This window comes from Apteryx mantelli, chromosome 30 (genome assembly GCF_036417845.1).
Source record: "Apteryx mantelli isolate bAptMan1 chromosome 30, bAptMan1.hap1, whole genome shotgun sequence".
Taxonomy (NCBI): domain Eukaryota; kingdom Metazoa; phylum Chordata; class Aves; order Apterygiformes; family Apterygidae; genus Apteryx; species Apteryx mantelli.
This window is the reverse complement of record NC_090007.1, coordinates 6,167,160-6,182,193: the sequence shown is the minus strand read 5'-3', so window position 1 is coordinate 6,182,193 and position 15,034 is coordinate 6,167,160. Positions and strand designations below refer to the sequence as shown.

Below are 15,034 nucleotides of genomic sequence, written 5' to 3'. Positions count from 1 at the left end.
AAGTCTCTAGCTAAACACTGAGAAACTACTTAAAATAGACCACTTTTGTTCTGCTGGAAGCTCATCTCCACTGAGGACAGGACTTATGCGTTTAGGGGTGGCACAGGTTCAGGATAGAGGCTGGTGAACAGTAAGTGTTGGATCTGAGGGCGGGCACCTGCGCTCCTGCACCCTGGAGAAGGAAACAGGGTATTGGGGTTTGAACACAAGCTGGGGAGGAACCCAGCAGTGGGCTGGGCTGGAGGATTCAATACTGCTGCCTGTGCCTGCCATGGCTGGGAATGCTGAGCTGCAAGCTGTGCCTGATCCCAGGGATCCAGGTTAGTTCCTCTATCTCCTGCTAGGGGTTGGAGACATCCCTCTCCTTGCTGGGGCTACCTTATCCTGGTCTGGCTCTGTAATGAGTTGCTTCTCAGCCAGTTCTCGCAGCCATGGGCTTTAGCTTGGGCTTTTTGCTTTAGTGAGCTTCTGTCTTGCCTGCTCAGGGCCTGGGTTGAAAGGGGGGCCCAGTGTGTTGCACGGGGGCCAGCCTGAGGACCTAAATGGATGAGAGAGGGGGAAGCATGGCAGCGATGCAGCCAAGTGTGCTGGCTCCCAGCCTTGCTCCCTGCTGCTGGCTCAAGGGGCTTGTGTTGCTTTCCTAGAGCTGGTCTCCTGTTGGCAGGAGCCTCCCTCATCTGCCACCCTTCTCCCCCCACCCCTCCTGTGAGGGGCCTGCACCTTTCAAATACAGACATGCTGCTTATCTCCCCCACCCCAGACTTGTAACGGCTGAGACTGCTCCTGCTGCCAGCTGCAAGCCCACCCACTGGTTCATGCTGCTTGCACACCTTCCCTGTGCTTGCAGAGGTTGATGCACTGGTGCTGCGTCTGTCTGGCCAGCTGGCTTTGTGCTTTCCCTGTTTTCTCTCCTTTCTAGCCATCCTCAGCCCAGGCTGCTCCCCTGTGTTGGAGCTGAAGGGTGCCTGTGCTGGCTCTTGCCAGCTGACTCACCCGGGGCGTAGTTCCCAAGGGTGAGTTTGGGGAAGGTGGGGTGGCAGGGCTGCCTGCACGCATGGGTGTAGCTGGCTTGGGAAGGGGGGGGGGAATTAACTCGTGGTGCTCTGAGACACTGCTCCTCTGTGCATGGAGGTTGCAGATGGATAAGGGGACTTGTGTCCCAGCCACCCTGCCTTCTACTCCTTCCTAAACCTGGGACTGTGGGGCAGGCCCCTGGAAACTCTGGTGCTTGTGTACGCCCCACTGGTCCAAGTATCTCCGGGGCAGGGGTCTGTGTGCATTGCCTGCTGGGGCAGGGAGTCAGCCTGGTGTGTGGGGAGGTGGCAGGGAGAAGCTGTGTTCCAGGGGTGTCTGGGGTGAATGTGCCTATGAAAGGGGCAGCTTGGCCCCAGTTGTCCTGGAGAGCCCCAGGAGCCCCAAGCTTTTGGCATGGCAGGGGCAATCTCCCTGGGCTGTGTGTGCTCCAGCTGCTGCAGTGGGTGGTGGGGAGCCCCAGGTGTCCTGCGCTGGGGTTGTGCAGCAGCAGTGAGCAGGTTTTAGACACTGTGGCAAAACCAGCTAGTTGGAGAAGTGCTCTGGACCCTGTGAATGAAGGAGGGAGCTGGAGGGGGTCCTGGAGATGCTGGCTGCTCACCTCTGTCATGGTGTGGTGCTTGGTCCTTCCTGGCAGCAGATGAGCTGGGCTGGCTGCAGGGCTGCCAGGCTGCATGGAGGCACCCTGGGGAGATGTGCAGAGAGGGCGCTTCCACCACTGCGTGTGCAAACTGGCACAGGAGCTGGATCCCCCCATGCTGATCCTGGTGCAGTCAGCAGTGCGGTGGCTGAGGAATCTTCAAACTTGGTGCCTGAGCTGCAGCCACCCACCCTGGTCTCTGCGGCTGCTATCTGCACCCAGGCTCGGCCTGAGTCACAGTGCTGGGCTGCAGGTCGCCCTCTTACTGCAGGGCTGCTTTTCTCCTTTCCTTCCTCGTGGCCTGCAACAGCTCCAGGCCTGATCCTGTAGCTGTGGTACCATCAGCCCAGGGTGGGCATGGCCTCTGGGGTTGGTATCTGGGCGCTGTTGGAGCGAGAGGCTGGGGGCAGGCTGGGGTTTTGGCCTCCAGCCAGCTGAGATGGAGCTGAGGGGGGTTTGGCCCATTGCTGTGGGCTCACTGGGGGATGCTGCAGCTGGGGTGCTGGGGGTAGGGTGCCTGGGGAAGGGCTCAGCACCTTCCCAAGCAAAGAGTGTTATTTTCAAGAAATGGGAGAACACAGGGCTGATTTCATCCAGCCCACGTGGCAGCTAAGCGCTTCATAAACTTTTAAAAATCCTCAAGTCCCAGCACTGGTTTTGCTTCCCCTCTTGGCTGCTGATCCCCTAGGGAAGGGGGATGGAAGCAGCGCTGACGTACAGCACCGCATGTGCAGGGTGCAGAGCACAGCAGGGCTGGAGCGGGGAGCCGTAACCCGGATCCACACACACCCGGGGCGCAGTGAGCATGCGCTGGCCTCCCTTCCTCCGGCGGGAGCTGGAACCCAGCCAGCAGGGCTGGCACAGCATCCGGGCCCTGCGAACACGCTCGTGCAGCGGCATGTCTCTGCTCAAACCAGTTGGGAGCGGGGCGGGTGGCCAAGTCCACTCCCTAGCAGCCAGAGGCTGGGGAAACTCTTCACCTCGCTGGGCTGGTGCACGGGTGAACCTGGCCCAGGCAGCGCTGGAGTGGGAATGTGGGGCTGTGTGGAGCTGCCAAGGGGCAGGAGCAGGGGGCTATGGCCCCCATAACAGCGCTGGGGTTATGCTAATTTCCCCCCCCCCCGGGCAGGGGCTGTGATACAACTGCTGCTGGCTCTGGAGCTGCGGAGCCCCAAGCTCTGGGCCATGAGAGAAGGGCCCTATTCTCCCCTCAGCCTGGTGCTGAGCTGGCTCCCAGCACCGCTGCCTGGTGGCTGGCAGAGGGAGGAAGGCCTGCAGCACCCTGGAGAAGGGGAGTCAGGTCCTTTGGCTGCTCTAGCTCAGTCCTGGGGTGCTGGGATGGAGTTGGCAGAGGTTCAAGCCGTGCTTTTCTAGAGCACTTTGTGATCTGGGCCCCATCAGTGGGTGCAGGGAGCACCCCTTGCCCCCCAAAACCTTCCCCTTTCATTCCTTCCCGTGATACAGGGGCCAGCCCTGTGGTGAGGCAGGGGGAGACCCTGCACCCTGAGCTGGCAGCACCCACCTTTGGGTGGGTGCTACTCTGGGCTGGTGCTGCTGGGACCCTGCCTCATGCAATGGCCTCTCCTGGCTCTGCAGCTGCTGGTGTTTACTTCCCCCTCCCTCTATTGCCCTCCAGACACTGTGGCTCCAGCCCTGCGTCACGGAGCCGAGCGGGGACGGACAGACGCTAGCCCAGCCGCCGCTCCTGTACAATTCCCATTTATTATTTAGAGACCTCGTTCCCGAGAAGTCCGCTAACTCCTGAGCAACCTACCAGGCTCTAGTGAGAACCCTTGGATCTGAAGCAATAAAACCTTGAGGGGAGGGGAGAGAGATGCAGGAGTTTTCCAGGGCTTGGAGTTTCCAAAAACAAAAAGGAGGAGGAGAAAAGTCAAGAAAACAAAAAGTTACCCCCAGGCTGCCCTGCTGCAGCTGTCGGCTTGGTCTCGCCCCCACGCTGGGGCTGGGGGGCTGTGGGGTAGGGGCCGTTCCCAGGACCCGGGCAGGGGTCCCTGCCCCAGCGTGGGGCTGTGCCGGGCCTCCCTGCCTGCCCAGCCAGGGAGGGGAGAAGGAGAGGGGGGAGGAAGGGGAAATAAGAAAAGAAAAATGAAGAAAAGAGTTGGCCCAGCAGGAGCCAGGGGCATCAGAGCTGCGAGTACAGGGAGTTCTCCATCTCCGGCGTCAGCTTCGAGTGGAAGGAGGCGAGGCCCACCCCGAAGTCTAGAGGGAGAGGGAACAGCGCTGTCAGGGGGCTGCAGCAATTGCACACGAGCCCGGGGTGGGGGAACGACACGGGGAGGGTGCAGAGCCCCTCTGCAGCGTCACCCCCCCTCCCCCCCCCCCCACCCCGATCACCCCTGTGGGGCAATTCGAGCCCATTTCCCGTGAGCCCGTGCGCAGTTGGGCTCTCCCGGTCCGGCAGTGGTCACGTACCCATGTCTCCCTCGAGGCGGCCGGGCGGTGGGGGGTTCTTGCGGTGGTCCTCGATGTGCAGCGTCATCTCGTCCCGCGAGGCGGTGGAGTAGGGGCACTGCATGCAGGTGTAGCGGCCCCGCGTGTGCTCCCACACGATGCGGCTGTTGGACGAGTGCCCTGCAAGGACGGGCGAGGAAGGGAAGCACAGCGCTCACTCGCCGGCCCCCGCCACCGCTGGCGGGAGCCGCGCGGAGCGGCCGGCTGAGCCCAGGCAGCGCGGGAAGGCAGAGGATGCAGCGGCGTAGGCCCGGATGCCTGGGCCCCAGGCACTGCCTGCACCTTGGCCTGGACGCTCGCTGAGCGGGGACGTGCCCACGTCATGCCCGGCTCCGTGGGGGCGCAGAGAGGCTGGTGCCACAAGGGCAATCCCCTGCCCCGGGATGGGGGGGGGGGGGTGCCTGAACTGGGGACCGGAGCCCTGTGCCGGGCAGTGAGACCCGGGCAGACGGTCCCATCTCCAAACTCCCTCTGGTTGTTGCCTCACTGCATCCTGCAGAGCAAAGGGAGGCCGCTTCCACCCTGGCAGCGCGGCCAAACCCCCCCCCCGGCACCGCTGCAGCCACTGGCCCCGGAGGGCACCAGGGCGAACGAGGGCTCGAGCCGAAGTGGCCGCTGCATCCAGCTCTTCCCGCTCGAGCTCTGAAAGCCACCGCTCCGGGGCCAAGGGGCAGGTTAGCACCCACCCAGGCGCTGCCGCTTCCTCTGCCGGCGCGCTCCGGGCTCGGCGGTTCCCGGCAGCGGCTGGAGGGGGGGACAGCCAGCAGCGCCCTGCTCTCCGAGCCCTACCTGCATGGCCTCCCCTTTCTGTGCAGCTCCCACCGGAGGGAGCCCGCCCGCCCGCTCTGGGGGCGCCCGGCAGGGTCTCTCCCGTCCCCTGCCGCCCTCCCGGCCGCCCACCGCCCCCACCGGTGAGCAGAAAGCAGCCCCCAATCAGTAGGTGCCGAACTAACCTGGAGTCACTCCTGAGCCAAAGCATGGGAGGAGTGGGCTGACACTCACACCTGCGGAGGGAATCGAGGGGCAAGACAAGCATTAGGCCTCCCCCGCCCGTGGGGGGGATTTGGGGGGGTGGGGGGGGAGCAGGCCTGGCCCAGGCACTGGCCGGGCTGAGCTGCGAGCGCCTGGCGCCCCTTGGCCCCCCGCCTCGCACCCCAGCACACCGGGGAGGAGCAGGGCCTGGTGCTTTGGAGGCTGTTTGGCCATGGGGGTGGGTTTTTTTGTTTTTTTGTTTTGTTTTGGGTTTTTTTTTGCCAATTGAGCATCACATTAGCTGGGAAAGGGAGGGAGCCGGGGGGGAGGCAATGCGGGTTGGGAAGGAGGGTGGTCGGAGACGGCCGCGGGGGTCCGGGCGGCTCTTGGGGCGGGGAGCAAGGAGGATCCTCGGCTGGCAGGGTCTCCGGCGGGTCTCTCGTCCGGGAGCTGCTGATCAAGGCGGGAAGCAGAAGAAGCTTTGCCCTAATCAGCCCCATTTTCTCACCTTGGCTTTTCTTCCACACGGCGTTGGAGACGGGGAGGCCTTGGCTAGGCAGGTAGGGCCTGAGGCGATGCTGGACCGAGGTCTGAGGTAAGCTGTAGGGCGAGGGGTGCATATACGACAGGAAAGGCCCCGGCCCCGAGGAGTGGGGAGGCCCCGAGAACCGAGTCAAGGACGACGGCCCGAAAAGGTTGGGCTCCAGCAGCGGGAAGGGGTGGGGGGCCGGCGAGACGAGCGGCACGGCCTCCAGGGAGCCGCGGAGGTCGGGGAGGCCGGCGGGGAGGGCGGCCGGCGCTGCAGCGGAGACCGCGTCCATGCTAGGGAGGATGGCTTCTTTCTCCATGTGCCGGATGACGCCCTGGAGCTTGGGCAGCCCTTCCAGCGGCTTGGCCAAGGGCTCCTTCTCCAGGGCAGAGGTAGCAGGTAGGACGGGCTTCTCGGCTTTGGGGGCCGGCCCGGAGCTGCTGGAGCTGTCGGAGCAGACGTGCAGGTGCTTGAAGAGGGAGCGGTGCGTCCGGAAGCGTAGCAGGCAGTTCTCGCACCTGGAGAGCCAGAGAGGCTGCGTGAGCACCAGGCGCTTGCTCCCACCCGCCCTGTGCCACCAGCTCCTGCCGAAACCCGGGGTCCCGCCAACTGGCCGGCCCCCGCTGTGGCCTGGTACCACACCGTGGGGCCAGGGCTGGCGCGGGGCTGGGCTCTCGGCAGCCCGGCCTTGGGGAGCTCCCTGTTCTCCCGAGCTTGTGCCACAGTGGGACGGCAGGGCTGCACGGGACAGGACGGGGACCCAACGCGGGAGGCAGAGCGGGACTCACTTGAAGTAGCGGTTTGGCTTGTAGTGCACCTTCATGTGGGTCATGAGGTCCTGCATGCTGGGGAACGTCTCAGTGCAGCCCAGAGTGGGGCAGTGGAAGGTTTTGCCTGTAAGAAGAGGGGTAGAGAGTCAGCAACACCCTGGCTGCATGACCAGCACCCCGAGAGCCTTCCTGGACGGGTTTGGGGGCTAATCCATCACCCTGGTACCAGCCATGGGCTAGCAAGCATCTCTGTCACCTTCTGATGCTCTCCCAGCTCCTTGCTGTGTGCCCATACAGCATCTCCCAGGGGTATGGACATCTTTGGAAGAGGGAAGGAGCACAGTCTAACCGGCAAGCCAAGTTTCAAGCCCCACTTCTCCACCTCCCATCCATCTATCCAAAAAAAAGGGCACCCTGGAGCGATGTGGGCCTCCTTCCATGGTCTGTCCCATGACAGCCCCCCTGGGAGGGAGTGTGCAAGCCTGGCCTTACCCTCGAGGGACTGCGTGGGTCTGTAGTGGACTTTCAAGTGATCCATCAGCTCCTGCATGCTGTGGAAGGCCAGTTTGCAGCCATAGCTTGAGCACTGGTAGTGCTTCCCTGGAAGGAGACACAGCCGTTGGCCCTGGGACAGGCCCACGCTCCCACTGCTGTCCCAGCCGTCACCCCCCTCATCCTGCCCAGCACACGCAGGCCAAGATGAGCCCCCCCAAACCCCTTCAGCTGTGCTAGCAACCAGACGGCAGCTCCAGCTGGGGGCTACGAGCCACTCCTCCACACAGAGGGGGCTCCTGGACCTAGATGGGACAGGCCACACCATCCTCACAGGGACAAAACCCACCCCAGAGCCACCATCTTCCCCCACGGTGGATGCAGTGCCCCATCCCTGCTCCGGGGAGGCCCCACGGAGCTCCACGTGGAGCTCACCAGGGACAGGCCGGCGTTTCAGCAGCCGCAGATCCTGTGCTTGCACTCCTCCACCTCCACTTCCCGCCACTGGCATCTGGCTGCCGGACAGAGCTGGGTCGCTGCAACCTGGTGGAGAGAGTTCTTCCAGGTTAAAATCTGTTGGAGATGCAGCTGAGCACCCATTTGTGCATCACCAAGCTTGGAGGTGAAGCAGAAGGACATCACACTAGAGAGTCATTGCTAAGCTTAAGCGCAACCGCAAATGTAGAAACCCAGGAATGCCTGAAAACAGCCTTAACTCTGCCCTTTCCTCCCACCTCCCCTGGCTTCCTTACTCCTGTGCGGGCAGTTTAGCAAGCCCAGAGCCCAGTTGCCGTCACTGTTCATCTGAGGAAGCCACTGAGATGGTACCAGGAATGCAGCAGGTAAGACACCAGGCTGGAAATAAAGATGCCTGCAGCTCATGCTGCCCTGGCCTGCTATGCTACTCCTGTGCCTCAGTTTCCCCTCCTGTTGCATCCTGCGTTTTGTTTAAACTCCAGGTGCTTGTAGCACCAGGAGATGCCACACAGGACAGACTTATGTGCACTGCCCAGGCCTGGGGATTGGCACAGTCCTCAAGGACACCAGCTGCAGGTTCAGATGAGCCAGGGTTGGACCTTTTCTGCTGGTCCCCTCCAGAGCCAGGAGGCTGGCTGGCCAGCCCCGATACAGGAGGCTCTCCCAGGGTCCAAACTTTGAGCAGGGCAAAGCTTGAGGCCATAACTATATGCTCAAATGACAATTTCTCTTTCAAGTTGAGCTGAGGTTCCTGTTTTGCAAAGATTGTCCCAGTTCATTGTGGCCTCATTTCTGCCTGTTACAAACAGAGATCTTAAACAGTCTGGGTTGGAGGGGGCCAGAAGGGTAGGATCGCTTGAGAGTGGTTAGAAATGTGAGGGTCTTTACTCTAGAAAGAGGTGCTGGTCTGTAGGCAAAGCCTGCTGGCATCCTGTAGATGCTGGATGATGCCCAGTGCACACATGCGCGCGCATGCACGCACACACACACGTGCACACACTCGGGGTGCTTCTAGCTAGATCCAGTCCATCCAAAGCCAAGCAGGGGCACTGGGTGAGAAGCACGAGTCCATGAAGCCCATCTGAAGGCAGATTTGAGCAGAAACGGCCCATCCAACATCAATGCCCCACATAAGGTTTGGCGAAAGGGACTTCACAGCAACATGAGAAAATGTTTCTCCCCTGCCCTGTGCAGCCCCCCATGTTGCAAGGGACTCACCTGCCCCCTCTCCAGTGTATTTACCACCCAAGGAGAAGGTAGGCAAAGCCTCGTCCTTCTCAGTCTTCATGGCCTCGCTCTTGATGGGCCGGGGTGAGGGGTAGAGCTCAGGGAAAGCCAGGGTGGTGGTGGAGCGGGCCGGCGCGCCAGACACTGCCGATGCGGTCTTCTCCTGGTGGCGCTAAACCAAACACAAGGGCGAGAGGTTAGTCTGGCACAGAGCAATGTCAACAGCATCCTCCTCCTTGCGGAGCAGTGATGGCAGGACTGGGGCCTCCCAAGCCGGAGCCGGTATCGCAGGAGGTCCCAGCTGGTGTTTCTAAGGACATGCTGCCAACGCGGCAGTTCGCCCCGAGGGCCTTCGTGCATGTCCACCTCCATGGCGAGTGTCGACCCGAGCTTTGAAGCCAGAGACTTTGCTGTCCCTTCCCACCTCTCTCACTCCACAGGTGGTTTCAGATCATCCATCAACCCTCTACAAAGCCCATGAAAGCTCACTGGTGTTGGTGGTAGCAAAGCAATATTGGAGGAGTCTTTCTAACCTCTCTTGCTCTCAGCAAGGCCTGGGGTCTTGCTAGGCACAATCCCACCTCCTGCATGCCATCAGCGGGTCTATCACAGTTTCTACAGGGTTTATTGCATTGTAAGGACAGCAGGCTGCAAAGTGCAGGCAGGGGGACGCCAAGTCCTGTCTCCATGCCAAGAGGATGCTCTAGGAACAGCAGGTCCTGCCACAGGAGCGTGAGGATCAGCAGCAGGGACTGACCCCCCGATGATGGGCGTTTTGGGACCTTCCCTTGGCCTGGCAATCCTGGGCCCTGGCAAATGCCTTGGCCCCGCTCAGCCTGCACGGGTAAGGGGGGCACATACAGTTCGCGATCCCACCAGCTCTGGGCATGCTGCAAGTCTCAGGACTTATGATATGGGACTCATCGGGACCTCTTGCACTCTTGGCGCTCTACAGTTTTAAACCAGACCTGCGTGGTGCTCAGCGTCAGCACTCAGCCACAGCAATCCCTCTCCTCCTGGATCCCAGCCACTGGTGGCATCTGCAACTGCTGGAAGGGTGATGCAAAGCACTGGGATGGGACAATCCCTCCCCACCTCCCTCCAGTGAGCTGACATCAGATGGTCCCCCAAATTAGACTGGCTTGGCCACAAGGACCCTCAGTGCAAGGCTTCAGCGCACGAGATGGACACAAACAATAAGCCCCAGCGAAGAGCATCTGAAACCTCCGTCACTTTGGGAGATTTCTCAACTGCATTTTAACATCAAAGTTGTCGCGAGCACTGCTCAGTTTAGAAAAATAAATACAGCAGCGCTGGGGCTGTGGACTGACTGTGCCGCGCACATCTGCAGCTGGTTAGAGGGTTAAAGTTTCTTAAGAGCTAAACAGCTCCCGAAGTGAATCTCCTTGGAAATCAGCTGTACTCGGCGCAACGAGAGCCCACGCCTTGAGGAGACGGGCCGGATGCAAGAAATGGGTATGAAGGTAGAAAGGAGAGAGGAAAAACGTGCAGAGCAGACAAAGCACACCCATGTCCGCCCATTCTTGTCTCAGCTGGCCATGCCCACTAGTTTCTACTCAAGAGGCATCTTCCCAGCTTTTCAGAAAATCACCTTAAACTGTCTTGTTGGGGAGCTGCCTGCAACCACATAATTGAAGGCTGTATCAAAAAGCGCATCTGAAACGGACCGAAGGGAGATTGCAGAGCAAGCTGTAACATCCAGAAAACCCAGCAATGCATTTCAGCACCTGGTGGACTCCGGAGGCTCACCATGCAGCAAGCAGACTTCTGATGAGAGCCAGCCTTGATGCAATGCTTTAAAAAAAAAAAAAAATCTCCTAGATTATTGAAAAAATTTACTTTAAAAAATTGCCTGTGCTCCAGGGGAGCCTTTTGTGCCTCAGGCCAGGGCATCCTACTCCTTCCGGTCACATCCAGAGGCCATCGGAGACAATTTGGCACCAGATCCTGGGAACAGACAGTGACATCTAGGACTGATCTGGAGTCAGTTTTCCGAGCCAAGGAAATACAGACTCGGGGGAGGAAGGAGTGCTAGAAATTCGATGTTTTGCTACTATTTCAAGGCCTCGTGCTATCAGAAAATACTCCAGGAGCATCAAAGCTTTTTTGTTTCAGTTCCTGCCACCAAAACATCTAGGTGCCATATGGATGCAGCATAAGGGGCTAAGCAAGAAGAGGCAGCCCTGCCTCGATCCTTTTAATGCTCCTTCTCCCCAAAAAGGAGATTCCTGAGACCTTTTCTTCCAACAAAACTGCATTTCCCCATCCTGATGCAAAAAAAAAAAGCTCCATCCAAATCACTGCAAACTTTCTGCACCAACCTTGTCTCCCACAGCCACGCCGCTTTGCACGGACCGAGTGAACCAAATCCTTTTGGCCAGGGGCTGAATTTGCAGACGCCTCCCAAAAAGGACCCCAAAGACCCCCCGGCTCGGCACACAGGTCCCCTTCTGGCTTGCAGGGCCATTGCCACCGTGCTGCTTGCACCCTGCCAGTGCCGGGAGGGACGACGCCGAGTTTAAAAAAAAAAAAAAAAAAAAAGCAAATCCAAGCCTGAATGCAAAAACAAAACAAAGCCGCAGGCCTGGCGCACCGAGCTGGGGGCAGCTGGCGGGAATAATCCCGCGCAGATTCCCCCCCACACTTTTAATTTATCACCCGCTCGGTTGCAATGCGGGAGCAGCACGGCTGGTTGCCACAGTAACAGCCATCGAGCCCGCTTTCTCCAGGCAAAAAAGAAATAATAATAATAATCACGCCGCGTGCATGACTGCCAAGGCATTTTGCACTGGGTTTTCCTGCAAAAGGTTCGGCCTCTCCGAAGACCCGCTGGTACCAAACTCGCTTGCTGTAGCACCTGCAATGAACAGGCACCCCGAAAAAATCATTTATGGGGGTGGACAGGGAAGGGGAGGGGGGGCACCAAAAGGATTTGCAATTCCCAGGCGAGCAAAGCAGCCTGCGGCTCCGATTCGGTTAATAATTAACACAGCTCGTCTCCCCCATCCAAACCGGGGGGTTTAGACGTATCGGCAAGCGCCGACGACGTTTGCAAATCCGCCCCGGGGAGGATAAATGGGACAAATAATCCCATTTGGGAATCTCTTCCGTGATCTGCGGCCGGAGGTTGGGGAAGAGCTCCCGGAACGGGGACCGCGCTGGGTGCCAGGCGCGAGACAAAGGCTGCGAGCAAGGGGCTCATGTGATCGCTCGCCGCAGAGCACGAGAGGCGCCGCGATCCGGGACACGCAGGCTGCGGCGGCAGAACGGCTCCCCGCTTCGCCGCGCCTTGGCTCAGCACCGCTCCGCGTGCCACCTGGCTGAATCGGGCCTCGAGCTGCTCAGTGTCCATGGGAGAAAACAAGATACGGCTCTTCCGAGGCAGAGCCCTGGCGAGGAAGGACCGGGCGCCGTCGTCCGCCCCCAGCCCGGGACGAGCGGGCAACCCTGGCTTCGACCCCGGGGAAAGTTTGTGCCGGGGAGTCAAGAGCCGGCGCCGTGGGGGTCCGGCCCCCCGCGGCAGCAAGGTGGCTCCCGTGGGAAGGTGGCGGGGCCGTGGCTGCTCCCACGGAAGAACCAGGCAGCTCCAGCCTGGCCGAGCAGTGGCAGGTCGCAGCGCTGCCAGGTCCCCGTGCGCCTGCTCGGCCACAGGCTCTCGGAGAGCTGGGGGGGCTCAGCCCCCCTCAGCCACCTGCCCCCGCGGCTAGGGACTCCCCGTGGCTAGTAGCCCCCGTGGCTGGCAGCCCCCCACAGTAAGCAGCCCCCCACAGATAACACACCTCACCCTCAGCCAGCGGCTCCTGTGGTTAGTAGCCCCCCAAGGGTAATACACCCATGGCTAGTAGCCCCTCTGGCTGGTAGCCTCCCATAGGTGGCACCCCCACCAGCTAATAGCCCCCCATGGGGAGTACCCCCTCCAGCTGCTAGCCCTCCAAGGGTAATTAATACACCCATGGCTAGTAGCCCCTCCAGCTGGTAGCCCTCCAAGGGTAATTAATACACCCATGGCTAGTAGCCCCCGTGGCTGGTAGCCCCCCATGGCTAGCAGCACCCCTATAGGTAGCCCCCCCCAGCCAGTAGCCCCCAATGGGCAGCATCACCTGTACCTGGTGGTACTCCCAAAACTAACAGCTCCCCATGGCCAGTAGCCCCTGTGGCTGGTAGCCCCCTAAAGGTAACACCCCCCCGGCTAGCAGCCCTTGTGGCTAGAAGCCCCCTAGGGGCAGTAGCCCCTCGCTAACAGCCCCCCCATGGGCAGCACCCGGGTGGCTGGTAGCACCCCCGTGGCTAGCAGCCCCCGTGGCTGGTAGCCCAAGCTCGCACCCCCGTGGCCAGGAGCCCCCCGGCTCGCAGCCCCGGGGCGGGCGGCTCCGCCCGGAGGCTCCGGTAGCCCGGGGCCCCCCCTTCTCCGCCCGGTGGAGCTCCGGGCCCCCCTCCCCGGCCCGCCCCCCTCCCGGGCCGGCTCCCACCTACCGGCGCGGCGGCGGCGGCGGTGGCGGGGGGGCTGCGGCGGGGCCGGCGCCGCCCGCAGCGGCATCAGCGGCGGCGGGGCCGGGGGGCCATTTTCTGCGCGCAGCTGTCGCGAGAGCGGGGAGGAGGAGGAGGAGGAGGAGGAGGGAGGGGAGGAAGCAGAAGGGGGGGGGGGCAGCTCAGGCCCGGCCTCGCTCTGGTGCCTCCCCCCGGCCCGGGTATTGCTTCCCCGGGTGTTTTCACGCACACGCACACGCACACGCACAGCCTCTGCGTGGGGGCTGCGTGCACCCTGCGGCGGGTTGCGCTTTGCCCCCCCCCCCCCCGGAGCATGTGTACGGCTGCAGCATCCCTGGGCTCTTGGAGCAGCCCGATCCCCTCGGAGCACCCCGATCCCCTTGGAGTACCTCAATCCCCTCGGAGCCCCCTGAGCCCCCTGGAGCACCCTGAGCCCCAAGGAGCACCCTGGGGCCCTCGGAGCACCCTAAGCCTCTTGGAGCACCCTGATCCCCTTGGAGTACTCCAAGCCCCTTGGAGCCCCCTGAACCCCTTGGAGCACCCTGAATGCCTTGGAGCCTCCTGAGCCTCTCAGAGCATCAGAGGCCCCTAAGAGCATCCCAACCCCCCTGGAGCACCCTGAGCCCCTTGGAGCATTCCAGGGGGTCTTGGAGCACCCCAAGCCCCTAAAAGCACCCCAATCCCCTTTGAGCACCCCAATCCCTTCGGAGCACCCCGATCCCATTGGAGCATCCCGGGCCCTCAGAGCTCCTGCGAGTATCACCATCCCCTCTGAGCAGCTGAACCCCTTGGAGCATCCCAAGCCCCTCCAAGCATCCTGGGGCTCTCAGAGCATCCTGAGCCCCTTGGAGCACCCGGGACCCTTGGGCTGCCTGGAGCAGGCCCCACTCCCGGGGCTGGCAGGGCTCTCCGTGCCTGCCGCAGGATCTGTGCCACTGGCACTGGTGGAAGCGTGCCGCTTACCCAGCACCAGCTGCCGGTGGTGGGACCCGGCCTAACGCAGGACCAGGGTGCTGGGCACCTTGTGGCCCAGAATAGGGGCTGGAAGGTGCGGGGTGGTTCCTAAATCTCCAGAGTATCCAAAGCTAATTTTTCTCCTTAAAAAAGAGCCAAGGCTCTGCCTCCCCCCGCAATGCTCTGCAATGAAAGGACTCTAAAAGTTGTTGCATTTCCAGAATGCTCAGTTTGCAGCATGGGGGATGGACAGACGGACTTCATTTCCCGGCAGCCTTTGGCCTTGTGCTGCCCCCACCCTGGAGGAAATAGGCTCCCCTACCCCCCCACCCTCCCACCCCATCTGCCTCCCATCTCTGGGGCCTGAGGAAGGGTTTCACTTGCCAGGGGCAGGGGGCAAAGCCCAGGTGGGGGCACGGGGGTGCGGCGAGGGAGGAAGAGGAAGAGGGCTGGGGCTGGAGGGAGGAAGGGCGTCATCCAAGCAGCGTGGAGCGGTGCTGCCGTCACTTCCGCCCCGGCGCCCCGCAGAGCAGGAGCATGCCTGGGTGATAAAGAAAGGGATTAAAAAAAAAAGCACGGGAAAGGGACGCACAGAGCCCTGCGGCAAAAGCGTCTCCTGGGGCACCCCTCTGCCCCCAGCCCAGCCAGAGCTGCGTGTGCCTGCGGGGGAGCCGGGGCCGAGGCCATCCCGTGACACGGGGCATCTGCGAGGGAGGGAAGGGCAGACAGGGACAAATCCTGCTGCATCGGCACTGTTAGACCCTGGCCCTGATGCCAGCCCCCCCCAAATGCCCCCCCTCCCTGGGTGGGCTCAGCCCCCTCAACATCCCTCATCCCTGAAGGATGCTGTGATTGCGGCACAGTCTCAGGACTTGAAGGGTCGGGGAGATGGGGACTCGGGGCTCCCCGTTGCTAACCCCAGAGGCAGGATTACCAAAAAACACATCTCCTGTGGCTGGC

The 15,034-nt window shown here is 61.6% G+C and overlaps 1 protein-coding gene across 3 annotated transcripts; it reads right to left on the bottom strand.

Annotated features, from left to right (window-relative positions):
- Positions 1-3,375: 3,375 nt before the first annotated feature.
- Positions 3,376-13,117, bottom strand: ZNF414 (zinc finger protein 414). 3 transcript variants are annotated; one of them, XM_067312725.1, is made up of 9 exons: positions 13,106-13,117; positions 8,603-8,783; positions 7,343-7,450; positions 6,908-7,015; positions 6,434-6,539; positions 5,625-6,163; positions 5,098-5,148; positions 4,106-4,264; positions 3,376-3,892 (listed from the first exon to the last, which is right to left on the bottom strand). In XM_067312725.1, the coding sequence occupies exons 2-9, from the start codon at positions 8,670-8,672 to the stop codon at positions 3,816-3,818; spliced, it is 1,218 nt and encodes a 405-aa protein (XP_067168826.1). In that variant the 5' UTR covers positions 8,673-8,783; positions 13,106-13,117; the 3' UTR covers positions 3,376-3,815. The 3 variants fall into 3 exon arrangements, with proteins under 3 accessions (XP_067168826.1, XP_067168824.1, XP_067168825.1); XM_067312723.1 differs by lacking the exons at positions 5,098-5,148; positions 13,106-13,117 and having other exon boundaries at positions 8,603-8,754; XM_067312724.1 differs by lacking the exons at positions 6,908-7,015; positions 13,106-13,117 and having other exon boundaries at positions 8,603-8,754.
- Between the last annotated feature and the right edge of the window lie 1,917 nt (positions 13,118-15,034).